The following is an 18,963-nucleotide window of genomic DNA, read 5'->3' on the forward strand; positions in this document are numbered from 1 at the left end:
GAATCTGGGAAACTCCAAGGGGCCAAATTATGAATATTAGACGACGGGGTCAGAGCATCCTGGAAGTAGCTGTTAGAGTGTTCCCAGAAGGCAGTGTACTCATGTATGGTGTGTGCAGACTGGCCTGTCAGGTCCAATTCCACAGGAGCACCATTCTTGCTACAGTAGGACATCTGCGGGATGTCCTGGAAAACAAGTCAGATCTATGGATGATCCACCTCACAGCTATATCTTCTTGGTGCCAGATACCACAGAGCACCTTCAGAGGACTTGTGGAGTTCATGCTTTGGTCAGCCAAATCTGATTTGGCAACACAAAAGGAATCCAAACAATATTAAGCCATAGATGCCAATATTTTGGCTAGTATATTGCATCATTGATCAGGGCCCCATTTTAACATATTTTTCGCACACTAAAAGCAAACCTGTGACATTGGAAAAAAGAAAAGTCACGCCGGAGCTGCTCATCCACGGTGGAAAAAGCAGCGTCAATGAGCTAGATACTGATGTATGCACGAGTTATATTTTTCCCTCAGTAGAGGGAATCCTATGGATCCTCCAGAGGCTTCATTGACCCTACACAACCCCTCCACTGCCAGCCCGGACCATCTTCATCCACCTGTGCGCACTTCCATCCATGAACAAGCTACAGTTGAACAGGTTCGCTGAGTCCCAGGGCTGGAACAAGCTCAAGAGGGGTTGGAGGAAGCCTCTGGATTATCCAGAGATTTCCCTCTACTGATGTATCTGTTTTTTTCAAAAGCCACGGGTACACTTAAAGAGAGTCTGAAGCCAATTTAAAAACTTGTTTTTACCCGTTATTTAGGTTAAGGAATAAAGCCAGTGCTAAAACACTGCATTCCCGCGGCAGAACAAGAGTTTTATACCCCCAAATCCCTAGGGGCAAAAACCGGGGAGCACTTCCTGGTACAGGCAGAGCTTTCTCCTGTAGCTCTGCCTCTACTCGCGTCAATCCCCACTGATCACCACCTCACCCAGGATTTGGGGAGAATAAATCCATCGGTTCTTCTGCGGGAATGCAGAGTTTTAGCACTGGCCATATTCCTTAACCTACATAACAGGTAAAAACAAGTTTTAAATTGGCATCAGACTCTAAACTAAAAATACTTTAAAAGCTCACTCACACTACATACACTGTGCTATAATGCAATACATTATCACATGTGAACGCACTTCCTGTACAACTATTATACAGGTATGCTCACATCTCCACGGGCAATAAAATACTATGCATAGTGTGGATTGAATGATGCATACTTTTGAAATGAGCATAGTGTGAACGCAGCCTAAAATGTTAAACTGAATGAATGTTATGCTATTTCTTTTACTTGACGTTATATCCGCAGAAGGAAATGGGCAGCGTATACAGGTTGGGCAGCCATGGAAGGTGGTAAGCTTTTTTGAAGCTGGGAAAATCGGAGTCTCTAAACTGATGAAATGTGAGCAGCCCCTTGTGTAGTTTAGTGCGTCTGGAGTAAGCAGGGCCCCACATAAGAGCCTTATCTCCTCGCCCATCAGCCGCCCATCTGTGAAACGCATTACACAATCAATGCTCAGAATCTGTGCTTTCTCTTGTAAAGAAACACGTACAGCTTAATGGCAGTGCTACAAAGAGCCCAGCCTGATCTTCCCTTAGAATTCGGGGGGGGGGGGGAGTTAAGCAAATCTTTTCTCCACACCACAATTGCTCATACAGTCAGAGCCAAAAATATCAGCATCCTTGCATTCAGGTGAGAAAACGTACCACTTCTCCCAGACAATTGTTGCAATTTCAAATGCTTTGGTATGGCCTATTTATTGTCCAGCGCTGCGTAATATGTTGGCGCTTTATAAATACAATAAATAAAATAAATAAATGGTCAGGTTTATTTTTTTCATGGCCCTGGAAGAAAACAAAAAAGCAGAGGAACCCCTCCTCAAAATCTGAGAGATTCTGCATAAAATGACAAAAAGGACCTGGACAAAGTTATTTAGATCCTGAACATAATACTTGCCAGCACATACTTTGAAAGAAATAACTAGCTATAATTCAGCTTTAAGTGAGCATCTTTTAGTATTTTTAGTAGGAGGGCTTTTCGGGCTCTTTTAGTCCCCTATACTTACCTAGCGGTTTGGGTCACCCCGAGCTGCATGGTTACTCTGTTGTACTGGTCCAAGCCTCTACCCCATATCAATCCCTGCTGTGTACAGAGGAGGACCAAAAGTCTGAAACAGGCTGTCTACATGTGGAGTTGATGTGGCTCTGTAAAACTTAAAGCTATAGGCTTGCTATACACCAGCAGTTCTGGATTGCAAGCCTGGCTACAGGGGCATAAAGAGATAATTTGCATATTCAGTAGTGGCGCATTGTGGGTAACCACAGATGTTCAATTAAAACTGAATTATCGCAAGTACCTTCTGTTTTAAGAAGGCAAATCACACCAATCTTTGGGCTTGATGCACTAACTTGTGGTAATACTGCAGTGCACATACAGCGCACAACAATATTGCCTTTACTTCAGGGCACCAAGAACTGCAAGTTACGCTATTTGCGTGACCGTTGCTATAGTAACTAGCATTAAAGGGAACCTAAACTGAGAAGGATATGGATTCTTCCTCTTAAAATAATACCAGTTGCCCGACTCTCCTGATCCTGTGTCTCTACTTTCAGCTACCGCCCCTGAACAAGCATGCAGATCAGGTGCTCTGACTGAAGTCAGACTGGATTAGCTGCATGCTTGTTTCAGGTGTGTGATTTAGCCACTACTGCAATTTAAGAGATTAGCAGGACTGACGAGCAACTGGTATTGCTTAAAAGGAAACCTCCATATCCCTCTCAGTTTGGGTTCCCTTTAAGTATTACCGTTAGTAACGCTCATTACTGTAGCAACGGTCACAGGACTTGTGCTAATAGCATAACTCACAGTACTTGCTACCAGAAGTAAAGGTAATACTGTATTGCCATGCCGTCTGTGCACTGCAGTATTAGTGCCGTTTTGTGCATCAGGCCCAATGAGTCTTTTACATCTCACTACTGAAATTTGGGACCATTTCCTTCTGGCCAGCTGCTCCAGGTCTCTCAGCTTTGAAGAGTTCCTTCTCCCATCTGCTATTTTTAAACCTCTCCACAGGTGCTCTGTGGAATGCCAATTATAACAGCTTCGTGGAAAAGACTCTGCAGTATTCAGCCTAAAGCCCGTTACAAACGATTGTTGAAACAAAGCTAAGCCGACAATAGAGTATGTGTAGAGTGGCAACCAATGACTCAGCCACCAACCAACCGGGTGGATCGCGTTGTCCTATTACAGGCCGAGAGCATTGTTCTCTCCACTCACCTTGCCTGCCGCGTGATGTCACTGGCGCACCGATCTACCCCCGCTCCACACACAGAGCAATAGAATGAGTTGTTAGCCTGCAGGCCAGTGACGCGTCTGTACAGTGTCAGCCCTGTACTGACACCCAAAGAATCAGTTAACGATCCCTCAATGGCAACTTTCCTTGTGTGTGTGTATGTGTGTGTATGGTGCTTAAATAGAACGGGGAGGCAGGGAAGTGTCTCTGCTTTGATTAACTGAATAGTAAACACAAGAATTTTGGGTAAGTTTGAACAGCACTGGTGCAATAAGCCAATTATTATTGGAGGTAGACATACACACATCAATATCCCTCCAATGTAGCAAATCGATCAATCACGCTCTGTTCAGAGTCTGATTGCATTATGAACGCTTCCTGACACACACATGGCATATTCATTTTCTGCTGAAAATCTATTGGAAAATCAACTGAACCACAGCATTGCACTATTGCCAATCAATCAACTGCCGCTCCTGCTCAACCCACGATGTAAATTTTCTATCCACTCTGAACGATTTTAAGCCAAAATTTATAAAAATTTGAGCCATCAAACATCCTTGTGCAATAGATTTATGGCAGATTCGGTCAGTGATTGAACCTGACAGGAATCAAATGGGAAAGTCAATGCATGTATGAGTACCTTAACCTTTCCAGTAACTTTATACCAGTGTTTCTCTAGACGTTCTTATGCTGTGTTTAGTTGCAGATATACAGTCAGCCACTAGAGGGTGCATGTACATATGACAAATCCCAAGAAAAATATGGCAGATTGGCAGGAAATTGAGAAAGTCACAAGAAACACACAAACAAATTAACTGCTTTAGAAGAAATGAACTGTCTCTCTTCAAACAAAATATTAACAAAAATGTAGGTTTTATTTTTAGTCCATTGCACACAGCCAACATGTGACAATAAAATAGTTACAGACTGACAGACATTCTGTTTGTGTTAAGTCAGACCTCCAGCAGATGGAGAATCCAATCCCTAAATGTTCCCATGAGTATATGTGCCTGCCCCTTGCCACTCGGCCATTATAAACACCTAGTCTTACCAATTACTTGGCACTACTTACTCAGACCACCCTTAGGCCCCACCCATATTATACCATTGACTTCCTGACACACAAGTTGAACCAAGATTTGTGACAAGAGTTCTTTTAGCTGTAGCTACTTCAGAAACATGTTTTGGGGCGTTTATTTAACGATCACTGTACAGACACGGTTTGGCTCTTGGCCAATCAATGAACTGCTCTACGTAGAGGTGAGGGAGAAGTCATTTTAGCGGTGCCACACTGCAGGAACGTCTAAATTGATTACTAAGAGGGGAGGTGTGCTCATTTTAGATTTCTGGCCAAAATAAATAATAAAGATCATTTGGGCTGAAGAAAATCTACAATGTGCACCTGGGTTAAGCAAATAATGTATTGGCATGGGTATTACAGTTAACAAAACACCACAAACTAGGGTCTAACTCACAGTGTGTCAGAAACTGAAAGCTGTACTATAACATCGTTGTCCTAACTTCTTTGGCTTGCATTTCTGCCCTGCCCTATACTGCTTTCAAAAAGAAAAGAAAAAAACGACAAAACTGGTTTTGGCAGCAGAGTTACTCTCTGGTTTGTAGATAAAAGTGAAGTCTGGTGAGCATCCGAGATGCCAAGGGCTCTGCTCAAGTTGAAGCAGGGAGTGTTGAGCAACCCATGGTGCAAAAGAATGAAACTGGAGTTTAACAGGCAACTTTTGGGATCTGCACAGTGGTGTCAGCCTGCAAACCTTGCAAGCCCTAAAAGCGCAGCACTGCCAGTCTGTGGGCATGAATGGCCTGATGATATGAAGGAGCAGCTATACAATGCCCAGCACTTTCTTCACACTTTGCTTGTAGGCGTTGATGCTATCTTCAGTCTCGCCCTCGTTACGCAGGTTCAGTACAGCGCTTCTGTATTCCTGGACATCGGGACACTGCAGGATGTCATCACTGGAGGAGAGGTCAACACGTAGCTTGGTTAGGGTTTCTAGGATGGTCTTCTGGGACTTGCTGCCCTCCCAGATGTACTCGTCCATGTCACTTTCCTCCATCTCATTCTCCCAGGCTTCAGTTTTCTGTCAATAATAAACAGTCAAACACCAAGAGGATAAGATGGGTATATACAGTATAAGAATGGTCGCTTACCCATGCATCTTAATGATGCTTATATTATATTTATATATTATCTGATGTTCAAGTGTGTATAGGCTATGTGTCCAAACCTTGTCAGTCTACAAAAATAAAATCTGATGACAGCTCATTAGCCGAAAGCTTACTCTTTCTTTTCAAGTTAACCAATAAACTAACATTCTGATTCAGAAAACTTCATACTTACCCATAGAAAACAATTCGACTTTGGTTTTAAAGGGACACTTAAGTCAAACAAAAAAAATGAGTTTTACTCACCTAGGGCTTCCAATAGCCCCCTGCAGCAGTCCGGTGCCCTCGCCGTCTCCCTCCGATCCTCCTGGCCCCGCCGGCAGCCACTTCCTGTTTCGGTGACAGGAGCTGACAGGCTGGGGATGCGAGTGATTCTTCGCGTTCCCAGACACATTAGCACCCTCTATGCTTCTATATGGTATATGATATATGCTATAGCAGCATAGATGGCGCTATTGTGGCCAGAAACGCGAAGAATCACTCACCTTAGGCTAGCTACATGATAGCCGCTGTGCAGCGGCATCACCCCTCCCCTTCCGATCGCCTCCGGCGATCAGAGCAAACAGGAAATCCTGTTCAGAACGGGATTTCCTGTTTGGCTTCCCCCATCGCCATGGCAACGATCATGACGACGTCACCGACGTCATTCACGATATGGCGTCGGAGGGAGTCCCGATCCACCCCTTAGCGCTGCCTGGCACTAAAAGGGGATATTTATGTTTTTCACTGTATATACATGTTTATCATATGTCACCTCCGTTACACTTTAAACTCCATACACACGCCAGATGAAACTCGGCCGAGGAGAACAATAGCAACTACCTCTGACAAACCCATCGTGTGTACAGCAGCCACTCAACCACTTGACCAGGGACACGTAAAAGGATCACCTAGAGAGAGAACATTGCTCTCTCCACCTATCCCGCCCACCAAGTTATGTCACTCCTGGGCTGCTCCACACCCTCTGAACCCCCCCCCCGAATAGAACACGTTGCCTATTTGCAAGCAAGCAACGTGTCTGCACAGCCTCCGCCCAATGTATTCAGAGGGATCAGATCCCAATCCCAGCGTGTATGGGTCTTACATTTTCACTACCCAATAGATGTTCAGTTTGAGAGTCTTTCATGAATTGTCACATTGGACCATTATCAATTTGCTCAAAGGCAGCTTTAGATATTTCTGAAGACAAAAGATTAGTATGGCAGCCAGACAGCAGACATTTTTTTAAATGGAATAAAGATGGACGTATGGAAAGCTTCTCTGTGGCTGCAGCCACTGCCCACCCTGGGATTTGTGGACCCTACTTCCAAGTCCAAGTAAGAGTATGATAGATTGATAGCACATGGTGTACTAGATGTCAAGGTTGCTGATTTCCTAACGATCTCCAGGTCTAAGAGTTTCTGTTTTCCACCATCTCCCCAAGGTACATGAGGTGGGTCCTGTACAAGGTCTGCCCATAGTGGCTGCTATGGATATGCTCTAATGTCTTGGGGAGTGGTTGGATAGATTTTTACAGCCCCTAGTCCGCTTAGGCTTCTGGTGTATCTGAGGGACACTAAACATGCACTGCAACAACAGGATGAGAACTTCATGTGTGCTACATTGGACATACAGGCTTTATATTCTAGCCTATTACATGGAGTGACCTTGGAGGCGTTTCAATATCACCTAAATTGCTATAGCGACTATGAACGGGACTTAAAATATTTTTTTTTTTGTAGAGGCAGTATCTTGTTTTATCGTACAATTATTTTTTGTTCAATGGGGAATATTTCTTACAAAAGTGTGGTGCCTCGATGGTTTTATCCCTCTATAGCCAATTCATATCTTGGGTTTTGGGAGGAAACCACATTTTTTTCTGATGAAAATGTTTTTTCGGAACACATTTTGGTACGATCCCTATATCGATGTTTTGGAGAGGTCCTTTCCCGTTGTTTCAGCAATTTGTTTCCTACCTCTAGGACGCATCAGCTTGCATGCTGCCATACTTTTTGCTAATTTTCTAGTGGCGATTTAATAAATGAATTTCGATGTTCATCATATGGAAGGAGTAGGGAGGTTTTTGTTTACCTATTCAGACATTTTTCTTAAATGGAATAAAGATGGAAGTACAGAAAGCCTCTCCAATGCTGCAGCCCCTGCCCGCCCTGGGATTCCCCTCACGTCCTGCCAATCAACACCCGCTCGCCCGGATCATGGAAAAATCACAAGTGTCAGAGCGCCTCATAAAATATGCAGGGCAATCAAAGGCAATTCATCCAGTGAGGAGATGCTGAATAATTCATCAGCCTCTGAAAGGTAATGAAAGCAGCAGGAGGGCTGTGTGCGGGGAACGGCCTGGAATCAGGTAGCGCGCTGACAATTCTGGATCCAGGCGGCACTGAAGACACTAAACTCCGGCTCTGCCAAATCCTCAAAGCAGCAACGAGGACGAGCCCATCAGTCTGCTGACCAATCACTGGCCTCAGTGCAGCAAGAGAAAACAAGCACACAAACACAGATCATAGGGTTATTATAATGATTTATACTAAGTGTACTTGGAGTCTTTTTTAATGTGCTTAAATAAATATGCCTTAAAAAGCTTATTGAAAGGTCTCATAAATCACCTTGCTTTTAACCATCTAAGTCGCGCCATAAAAGTTCCCAAAGAACTTTAGCGTTGACCTGGAAACCGAACGCAGCTCCTCCAATTTATGCCCAAAAAGGAGACGTGGTGCCCGCCTACCTCCCCTAACAGAGAATGAGAGAAACTATGACACAGCACATGACGAGCACCTGCCCAATAAAGCTTACAGACTATGAGGTGACAAATATACTATGTACTATGTAGGGGGGAAATGAGATTGCAGTAACCTAGTGATGTGAATTTAGCACAGAGGGGAAGATAATTGGAGTCAGTTACAAAAGGAGTTGGTTTAAAATAAGCTAGATAAGGGCAGTGAAATGGTGAGGTTTTGGATGAAAAAAGTGGAGAGAAAAAATGACAGCCATTTAAATAGGAGGGTACGATTATTAGTTCATTCTTTCTTACCCAGGTTAAGTTTCAGCTATGGTTGACATGAAACATAAAATGTTTCACCAGGACTGAGACAAGTTGGGGGAGGGCACAAATCTGGGTGTCATCTACAGACAAATGATACTGTAGGCTGGAAAAGGAACAAAGATTGGCATAGGAGGAAAGTAGGTGTAAAGAGAGAAGTGTGCAGGTCTAAAGGTGCGTACACATGTCAGATTTTTCCAAACAACCAGTCGTTTGGACGTCAAATCGGGTGTGTGTACAAACGGCGGATCAGTCAAATCCAGTCTGATTAGCTGAACGACCGTTTGTACACACGCCAACAATCCAACATGTGTATGTACCTTAAGGAACATCAACAGGGAGGGGAGCAGGACTGCAAAAGTCACCAATGGAGAAGACCTGGAACAACCAACTACAGAGGAATGGAATTTTCACCCCCTCCACTTACACCAAGGAGAAGCAAGAGTGTGGTTCTGAGTTCACAGTCCAATTCTCATTCATGTTTGTGTACCACCTGGGTCTCAGAAGAGTCCTATAAGCAACAGAAGCCTGGAATGCTAAGGTGGGAAGGCTGCACACTTAAAGTGACTGGGAATTAACGTTTGCAATACTATGTAGGACAGTGAAAGGGGAAGCTGAAAAGTCACATATCACGTTTGCCTGAAAATTGTAAGCAACTTAAAAACTAAAGGTGCCCATTAACGGTACAATTATTTCAACAGATATGACCTTTTGATGCGATTTTTATGCTCATATTGTCAGGGCTGTGGAGTCGGAGTCGTGCAATTTTGGGTGCCTGGAGTCGGAGTCGGGAAAAAATGCACCGACTCCGACTCCTAATGAATTTGTAACTGTAATTAAAATAGAAAATATGATAAAATGTTCTATTTTTCAGATAATAGTCATTAAAAATAATGTATATATACAGTAATAGCTGTGCTTAGTCCACAAAAATGAAATAAACCAATCAAAATTAGTTACTTGTGCTGCTTCAATAAAGCAGTCCCCGTATTTTTAAGGTCAGATATACATATCTGATTGTGACTGTATATATGATGTGTACACAGAAATCTCTTATATATACTAAATAACATCTATGCTGTAAGAATAAAGCCTGATGTGTAGCCGTGTCACTAATAGAGATGGTCAACGAGATGGAAACAATTCTGCATTGATGCAGATTTATGCAAATGTATGCACTCCCTTTGCTGATGACATCAAATAATTTGATATGTTAAAATTTGGTTTGGTGACTACAAATTAAAGGGTACCTGAGACGGATGAAAAGTAAAGTTTTATACATACCTGGGGCTTACTCCAGCCCCCTTCAGGCTAATCAGTCCCTCGCTGTCCTCCACCACCCGAATCTTCTGCTATGAGTCCTGGTAATTCAGCCAGTCAGCGCTGTCCGGCCGCATGCCGCTCCCACAGCCAGGAACATTCTGCACCTGCGCAATAGTGCTGCACAGGTGTAGTATGCTCCTAACGGCGGAGTGTGTGCATGCGCACTACGCCCGACTGGCTCAAGTACCTGGACTAATAGCAGAAAATCCAGGTGGTGGAGGAGGACAACGAGGGACTGATTATCCTGAAGGCGGCTGGAGGAAGCCCCAGGTATGTATAAAACTTTAATTTCATCTGTCTCAGGTTTACTTTGTTACACAGTAGTACTATACTCTACATATGCACTCCCCACAGAGCTGCAGGGAATCCACTGAGAATGCTGTGCACATTGAACACAGAGGTGTTGTCTTTTACAATCTCCTCATTCCCCTGCAGAGTACCTGCACATCACTCTTACATGTACCCACAGTTACATTGCCTAGGGCCTGATCCATGTTCAGATTGTGCATGAAGAATGTGTAATAGAGGAAGAATCTCCTCATTCCCCTGCAGAGTACCTGCACATCATTCTTACATGTACCCACACTTACATTGCCTAGGGCCTGATAGATGTTCTTTGTTCTGGTCTTTACCTTTTACAAGTACTCTTACCAAGGACTAGTTTTAGTCTAAAGGGAATAAATATAGTAGTCTACATATCCTTCTCACTTCAGTTGTCTTGTAAAATTCCTAAGCATTGGCAGTTAAGAGACAAATTTCATGTTACATACTTTTAATCAACAAAATTGTAATATGCAAATTAGAGGAGTCGGAGTCGAGGAGTCGGAGTCGGTGGAATCCTAAACTGAGGAGTCGGAGTATTTTTGGACTGACTCCACAGCCCTGCATATTGTACAGAAAACTGGGCAATGTGTGTCAAAAATTGAAGTAAAACGATTCTATGGTTGATTGGAACAGAAAAGTTACTCAATCCGAGTGTTATTTTTTTTATGATGGAATCGGAAGAGAGAAAATGCTCTAATTGACCTGTTTATGGGAACACTTGATAACTACCTTTCCGATTACTTTCCATCGTAAACACAGCGTCAAAAGATCACATCTGATGTAAAAACTAACGTTAATGGCCACCTTAAAGGACATCCGAGGTGAAAATAAACTGATGAGAAAAATAATTGTATCCCATTCTCCTAAAAATGACTTTTTAGAAATTCAACAGTTTAATTTTACACTAGTCTACCTAAGCCCAGTTAAAAACCGGCTTTAGGTAGTGAAATTACCACCGCCAGTCAGTGCGCGCGCCCGCCGCCGAGCACGGCCGCCCTACTCCCTGGCCCGACCTCCCGTCTCACCGGCTATCTGTACTGCACACATGCGCAGTATAAAAAAGCCACGGACGGACGGACAGAGTGAAAGTGGATGACGCAGGGACAGTTTTATTGTATAGGATTTAAATCTGGTTTGTAAGTTTTTACTGTTTGTCTCTGCTCAATGACACCTTCACTGAAGTATGCCAGAGCTCATATCTATGAATTACTGACCCTTTTTATCTCTTTCCTGCTCTCAGAAGCCATTTTCTGCAAGAAAAGTGTTTTATGGCTGCAATTACTTATCAGTGAGGGTCATGCTATAGTCTGACCTGGGCAAAAATTGTCACTTGCATACCTGATGTTTAACTTTTTCAGGCAGTGTACATACCCATGTCAATCTCATCATGATGTCACATGTCACTTCGGTTGTCCTTTAAAGGAAAAGCTTATATGTACCCAAACAATATTTGGCCGTTATTGCAACTTTTTCTTTTAAACACTTTCAGAAAAGTTTAATAACACTTCTACTTCGCACTAGCCTCTGTACAGCAGAGTGGTGTACTATTTTCACCATAAAGTGCAGTAGCTTCCACCAGCCAGTAGAAGCCACTGTTGCATTGCTAGGCTTTTTCGGTAAAGCTGGAGTTTAGGCAAGTAAGTAAAACATCTCTATGAAACTTGTCAGCTTCCCTGATCGACCGTAACACATTACTGTAGGAACAAATGAACCATCTTTCTATAAAAATCAGTAATTAATCTAAACACCTGATCACAGTTACAGTTACCTACTACTACCCACTACCTCCTACTGGTAATTCAAATGGTGGCATCTAGGAAGCAGAATAGTACGGCATAGTCACTAAATAGCAGTAAAACTGCACTGCTCAGGCACCGCATGCCAATTTTACATTTTCTTACACCAGTTACATAACACGTGTTGTGCAATTAGTCCAACCCGCATTACACAGGTAACACATAATTCACTGGCAGCCCGGTACACCCATGTCAGGACAAAGACTATACTGTATATAATGCGCTTTTCTCCTGGTGGACTCAAAGCGTCACAGCTGCAGCCACAAGGGAGCGCTGAGTAGGAATTAGTGTTAGAGAGTCTTGCCCAAGGACTCCTTACTCCTTGAAAATAAAAAGCCGAGATTCCAACCCTGGTCTCCTTGTCAGAGGAAGAGCCCTTATGCAACAGTAACATTGCTGTATGCTCCCTGCTCACGGCAATGTTATTGCTATTTGGTGAATACCCCGCTGAGTGCGCGGCCAACAGACAAGCATTTGCATATACTGCAGGCTGGGTGCAGGTACATTTTTCAGGTTGTTGAATACTACCAGTCATAATCTTCTGTGTGGAGTGACTGAGCTTTGGCTCATAAGGAACCAAGCAACTCCCATTACACTTTGCAATGTAACAAGTTTGACACCACATTCGAAAGCTGGCAGCTGCCAATTACAGGTGCCATTAGTCTGGACAAGGTGGCAGCGGAGACATTGGGGAAATCCTGATAGAATTATTTACAAACTTTCTAAGCTACCCTCCCCCCCCTTAAAATGAAATTGATGATGCTTAAAGAGAAACCGTAACCAAGAACTGAACTTTTTCCTAATAAGTTGCTGATACCCCCTTTCCCATGTGAAATCTATTCCTTTTCTCAAACGGATTACCAGGGGGCTCTGTATGGCTGGTTTTATGGCGAAACACCTCACAGCTCTGAGGTCCTGACATCACACCGTGGGAGCCTTGTTGCATTGTGGGAAATGACAGCTGTTTCAAACTGCAAAAAAAGCAAGCAGCATCTCCTTCCACTGTCATCACCTGCCAGCAGTAAAAATGTCACCACGTGGTAAATGTCAATGTAAATTAGGGAGAGGAAAGATTTTGCAATAAGCAAACACTGACTTAAAGTGAATGGGAACCGCATTTAAAAAAATGAGACAGATACTTGCCCAAGGAGAGGGAAGGCTCTGGGTCCTATAGAGTCTTCCCGCTCCTCTCCTGGTCCCGTCGTTCCGGTGCTGGCTCGCCCGGTAGTTACTAATTTAGTCAAATACTGCTTTACCCGGCCAAAGGAGGCTTCAGAAGTCTTCAGGGAGCCCGAGTGCTCCTGAAGAAGAGCGGCCCTGTACTGCGCCTGCGCACGCACGCTCTCTTGCATGCTCACGCCTGTGCAGTATGGAGACGCACAGCTTCGGGAGGACACGGCTCCCGTAGACTTCCAAATACCCTTTTGGCGGGGGATTGACAGATTGTAGTAGTTAGCACTCTCGTCTTGCAGCACTCCCTGAGTCCCCGATTTGAATCCCAGCCAGGGCACTATCTGTACAAAGGTTTTATGTTCTCCGTGTGTCTGCGTGCGTGGGTTTCCTCCAGGCACTCCGGGTTCCTCTCACACCCCAAAAACATACAGATAAGTTAATTGGCTTCCCCTTAACTTGGCCCTAAACTACAATACATACACTACATGATATAGACATATGTCTATGGTAGGGGTTAGATTCTGAGACCCCTTGATGTACAGTTAAGTGACAAGAAAATACACTCTATAAATCCATGCGGAAGATGTTGGCACTATATAAATACTAAATAAAATGAGATCTGGTTACTGTGATTTATACTGCCTGCTGCTAATCAATTATACACATTTTTAATTGTGTAGATCCTGCCCAGGATTTGGGGTCGGAATCTCTCTCAGGGTGCTGTCCTGGAGATGATCGGGGGAGGGGGGGGGGCGTTACATTAAATTGCAAGTGCTCTGCAAATAAAAACATTGATAATTCAGCACGTACCCAGGACTCGTGGTAGAGGACGGTGAGAAGGTACATGGCGTAATCCTCATTCTGTCTCCTCAGAGGACACCTGAATAACAGAGAGAAGGCATTATACTCCGCCCACCGAGCCACGCATATAGCAATCGGAATATATACTTCAGTCACCTGTCAGTCGGAATTGTCAGAATGTCACTCTCTGCGTTGTACCGAGACCCTGCAAGTTTCAGCAGCTTCCTCCGGGCATGTTTATCCAGATTCAAACTGGACAGTTTCACCTAGAATAAAAATATTAATGATAAAATTATCCAGAACAATAAGTAGTAAAAAGAACATAGCACTAGTTGCGGGTGGGAAATCCTCTTCAATAAGGTCCAAGAAAGAAAAACATCCAACATCAGTAACTTGTGCACATGCTATTAAAAAGATCTGGGTGATAATCTGCGATGGCAGCAACCCATAGGGTGTGTACACACATACAATTTTTATTTGCAAATTTTACCACCTGGATGTAGTATTAAGGCTAACAGACTTTGAATACTATGAACAGATCAGGTAGGTAAATTCTTAAACTCTCATACTACATGGAAGTGGTTAAATTGGCCAATCAAAAATGGATGTGTGTATGCACCCTAAAGATTGGGCTACAAAGGTGATTTTAAAGCGGAACTGAAAGGTTTCTTAACAGGGCTGTGGAGTTGGAGTCAAGGAGTCAGAGCAATTTTGGGTACCTGGAGTCGGAGGTTTCATAAACTGAGGAGTTGGAGTCAGATGAGTTTTGTACCAAATCCACAGCCCTGGTAAGTATTAGACTAAGGCAGGGGTCTCAAACTCAATTTACCTGGGGGCCACAGGAGGCAAAGTCAGGATGAGGCTGGGCCGCATGAGGGAATCAATCAGCAGCTCCCGCCCGCCCCCCCTCCCCCAACCCTTGCATTGATTTTCATTTCAAAATCAAATTCACACTGAAGCAAACTATTTTGCCTATTTTACCTTATAGTTCGCTTCAGTGCTCCCATTACAAGTAATCCGCCGTGTCCCAGCCGCAAAACGAGGGCTGCAGAGCCCCCAAATCGCCCGGGGGGCAATCCGCCGGCATTTCCTGGAAGGGGCAGAGCTTTCAGCTTCAGCTCTGCCCCTCCTGACGTCAATCGTGGCGCATCGCCGCCTCTGCCCGACCCTCTCACTCTTCCTTCACAGAGAGGGGCGGGCAGAGGCGGCAATTGACGTCAGGAGGGGCAGAGCTGAAGCTGAAAGCTCTGCCCCTTCCAGGAAATGCCGGCGGATTGCCCCCCGGGTGATTTGGGGGCTCTGCAGTCCTCGTTTAGCGGCGGGGATGCGGCAGATTACTTGGGAGCACTGAAGCAAACTATAAGGAAGCTTTTGCCGGCGCGGGCCACAAAATATTGTATGGAGGGCCGCAAATGGCACACGGGCCGAGAGTTTGAGACCCCTGGACTAAGGAGTCGGAGTCGAGGAGCCGAAGCTATTTTGGATACCTGGAGTTGGAGGTTTCATAAAATGAGGAGTCCGAGTTGAAGTCGGATGATTTCTGTACCTACTCTACAGCCGTTTCTTAAAATAAAAAAAAATAAAAAAAAAAAAAAAAAAGATTTTCACTTAGCTGGGGCTTCTGCCAGCCCCCTGCATCATCTCTGCCCCGCGCCGTCTCTGAACGATTCTCGGGTGCCCCGCTGCTTGCTCACTTTCACTTTGGCAGTCTTTGAAGTCGACCCTGGCCATGCGCATTCTCGCTCTCGTTCCCCTTGCAGAGAACGTCCTGCGCAGGCGCAGTACAAGGTTTTCTCCTACTGCACCTGCGCAGGACACTCTCGGCGAGGGAAACGAGAGCGAGAATGCGCATGGCCAGGGTTGACTTCAAAGACTGACAAAGCAAAAGTGAGCCGCAGCGGGGGACCCGAGAATCGCTGAGAGACGGCGCTGGATGGGGGGGGGGGGGGGGTGGATTGGTTATTGCAAGGGGCTGACAGAAGCCCCAGGTAAGGGAAAATCATTTTTTTGAAGACACCTTTCAGTTCTGCTTTAAAGCACAAAATTCCAGTGAAGAATACATTTACCACCACCTGTCCCTCACCTCCTTTCATACTCTCCTAGGGGAGCCTTGAGACTTCCCCCTCCATGGGGACCATCTGGCTCCTCCTTGCAAGCCCTCACCATGCTGCATCATAGCCAGGCATCAACCAATAAGACGAATGTCTCTCCACAAAACATAAGAGCCCAAGAGGAAAGCCTGAAGTAACAAGGTCACTGGAGCTTTCAGGAGATGATGCGGGTATCTTGTTGCATACATGTAAAAAAGGGCGCTGGGAAATTTGGGCAGTAGATTTAAGCTGAAAAACTGCTCACCCTGCTGTGGCAAGTTTCCCAGCGGTGTTAACTACTATACCCCCTTCAATGCACCATACAGTGTTGGTGACACATTTCGGCTTTCAGCTATTGCTGGTAGATGAGTTGTGCTGTTTTTTGGTAATTTGGATTCCGTCTTTTGCGCGGTGTCCTTTTTGACTTGATCTTGAGAAGGGTCTGAGGGACATTTATTATTGTGAGGTGCAGAGACTGTGTAAGATGGAACTACAGTACATGCTTTTGTGTAGCTGGGTTGCATCTGCTTGAGATCAAGAGATTTAACTTCTTGATTTCAATGTAATTTTAAATCATCGTAAAACAAATCCACATCTACTTACCACTAGATTCCCTTGAGGCTACAGCAATGAGGCCACCCTCTGGCTTCATGCTGGGATTGTAATATCTTCAGGAGGAGGAAAAGAAGGAGGAGCCTCCATATCATTGGAGAAGCCCAACATCTCACTCACTTCTACGGCCGTTGCACACAATACACTTTTGCAATAACCCATCTACTGAGGTGTGGCCACTGGCCTCCTTCCATCCACTCTCTCAAACAGCAGGTGTGGCTACAGTGGGAGGGAGGCATTATGGGATTGGCATAGTAATGTCTTAAAGGAAACCGAGCACCGATTACATTAAAATTGACCTCCATATAAGGGAGGTTGTAAACTGACACTGCCTTTGGGGGTGAGGGTTGAGGGGAGCGCCATTATTTACCAACAGGGTGCTGTTCCTTTGGTCACCCCCTGGCCATCTTCAATTTACACAGGCCGCAGTTTGTATCTCCCAGCAGTGTTGTGAGCAAAGAGTGTACTCGCGTGTGAGCGCGCGCTTGCAACACTGTCAGGAGATCCAAACTGCAGCCGATGTGAAGCAAAGATGGCCACAGGGTGACCGGAGAAGCAGCACCCCATAGGCATGTAATGGGGCTCCCACCAACCCCCACACACTTTTTCAAGTGGTGCTCAGTTCCCATTAATGGGAACCTAAACTGAGAAGGGTATGGATTTTTCCTTTTAAAATAATACCAGTTGCCTGACTATTCTGCTGATCCTGGTTCTCAAATACTTTTAGCCACAGCCCCTCAACAAGCATGCAGATCAGGTGCTCTGACTGAAGTCAGACTGGAATAGCTGCATGCTTGTTTCAGGTCTGTGATTCAGCCTCTACTGCAGCTGAAGAGATCAGCCGGATTGCCAGGCAACTGGTATTGTTTAAAAGGAAACATCCATATCCCTCTCAGTTAAGGTTCCCTTTAAGTGGGAGACAAGAGTGATGAGAGGGATCATGGCCAGCCAGCGATTCATTCTTCTTTATGGTGGAGAGATATAGCTTTGGCACAGGGCAGCATCCAGAGAACAAGGAGTTACAAAGAGAAGCAGTACAATTTGTGCAGGTCAGCAGTTTTGCGATAGCCCTCTCCCTGAGGAACTCTGCAGATGGGTAAGAGATGATGATTTGTAGGGTTCTTAAAAACAAACCTGAACGCAGAACTTCCTCAATGCTCTAAGAGATGAGTAACAGCATAATAACCTTTTAAGGAAAACATTTCTTTGTTACAGTTGATACAAATTCTGTGATAAATCTGCAGTGTGTCTTCTTCCTGCTTTCAGGGAATCAGACATAGGGTTAACTTCCTATGCAGGGCTATGGAGTCGAGTAGTCGAAGCAATTTTGGGTACCTGGAGTCGGAGTCAGTGGTTTCATAAACTGAGGATTTTTGTACCGACTCCACAGCCCTTATGTGTTTACAGATTAGCCGCTCTGAGTAGGCAACTAGCTGACGTAGCTCAGAGATCAAATTACACTTGTGATTTGTCACAGACGAGAGGGAATTAGACTGACTAAACATTAAATACATCAAGGTCCGTTTCTCTCCAACTTCCTTCTGTCCTTTGCAAAAGTTCAACTCCACTTTAACTGAGCTTAGTCTGGGGACGCCGGGTGCGCCAGAGTGGGTGGAGTGAAGCCCTTATAAATTTCCCTGTAAAGCCCCCTCTGGCATCAATGAAAAATGTGAAAACATTGGTTGATATGATTATGTAAAGAGGTCAGAAGCGGGATTCCTTTACTCACCTGCAGTGTCACTACCCTGGCTTTTGGGTTACGAACAGAGGGCCCGGCGAACACATAATCCACAGACTGGAGCTGTAAAGGGAAGTGTTGCCAGCATTGCTCGTCATCAGTAAGTGCAGCTGGCCACTCTGTGCAGAACTCTGCAGAGACAGAAAATCATCATATCTGCCCTTACCTGCAGCATTTACAGCAAAGCTGCATGGCCCCAGCCCGCTACAGCCGGCATTCTCTCATGGTTTTGTAAGAAACCCCCCCCCCCCGGGGGATACTTACCTCTGGAGCGGGGGAATCCTCTGGATCCTAATGAAGCTTCCCCATTCTAAGCCTGGGCGACCCAGTGCTGGTTCCCCCGAACTCCGGGGTGGTAAATATTTACCTACCGCGATCCAGTGCAGGCGCAAAAGCGGCTTTCCAATTGGACTCAGGCGGAAATAGAGTCAGATTGGATCCGCTCTACTGTGCAAGTGTAGGCCATTCGCGCCTGCTCAATAGAGTGGTCCCAATCGGGCTTGGCTATTTTCACCTGACCAGAAAACGC

The 18,963-nt window shown here is 44.9% G+C and overlaps 1 protein-coding gene across 1 annotated transcript in view; it reads right to left on the reverse strand.

The window, feature by feature from the left end:
* Nucleotides 1-4,207: 4,207 nt before the first annotated feature.
* The window catches only part of MRPS35 (mitochondrial ribosomal protein S35), a 31,170-nt gene continuing 16,414 nt past the window's right edge, over nucleotides 4,208-18,963 (reverse strand). Inside the window, exons 5-8 of the mRNA XM_068277644.1 lie at nucleotides 18,426-18,565; nucleotides 14,151-14,260; nucleotides 14,004-14,073; nucleotides 4,208-5,452 (exon numbers count right to left, since the gene is read on the reverse strand). Coding sequence (XP_068133745.1) covers nucleotides 5,195-5,452; nucleotides 14,004-14,073; nucleotides 14,151-14,260; nucleotides 18,426-18,565 — 578 coding nt within the window. The 3' untranslated portion in view covers nucleotides 4,208-5,194. The remainder of the gene's footprint in view (nucleotides 5,453-14,003; nucleotides 14,074-14,150; nucleotides 14,261-18,425; nucleotides 18,566-18,963) is intronic.

Source organism: Hyperolius riggenbachi, chromosome 3 (assembly GCF_040937935.1).
Source record: "Hyperolius riggenbachi isolate aHypRig1 chromosome 3, aHypRig1.pri, whole genome shotgun sequence".
NCBI classification, from domain to species: domain Eukaryota; kingdom Metazoa; phylum Chordata; class Amphibia; order Anura; family Hyperoliidae; genus Hyperolius; species Hyperolius riggenbachi.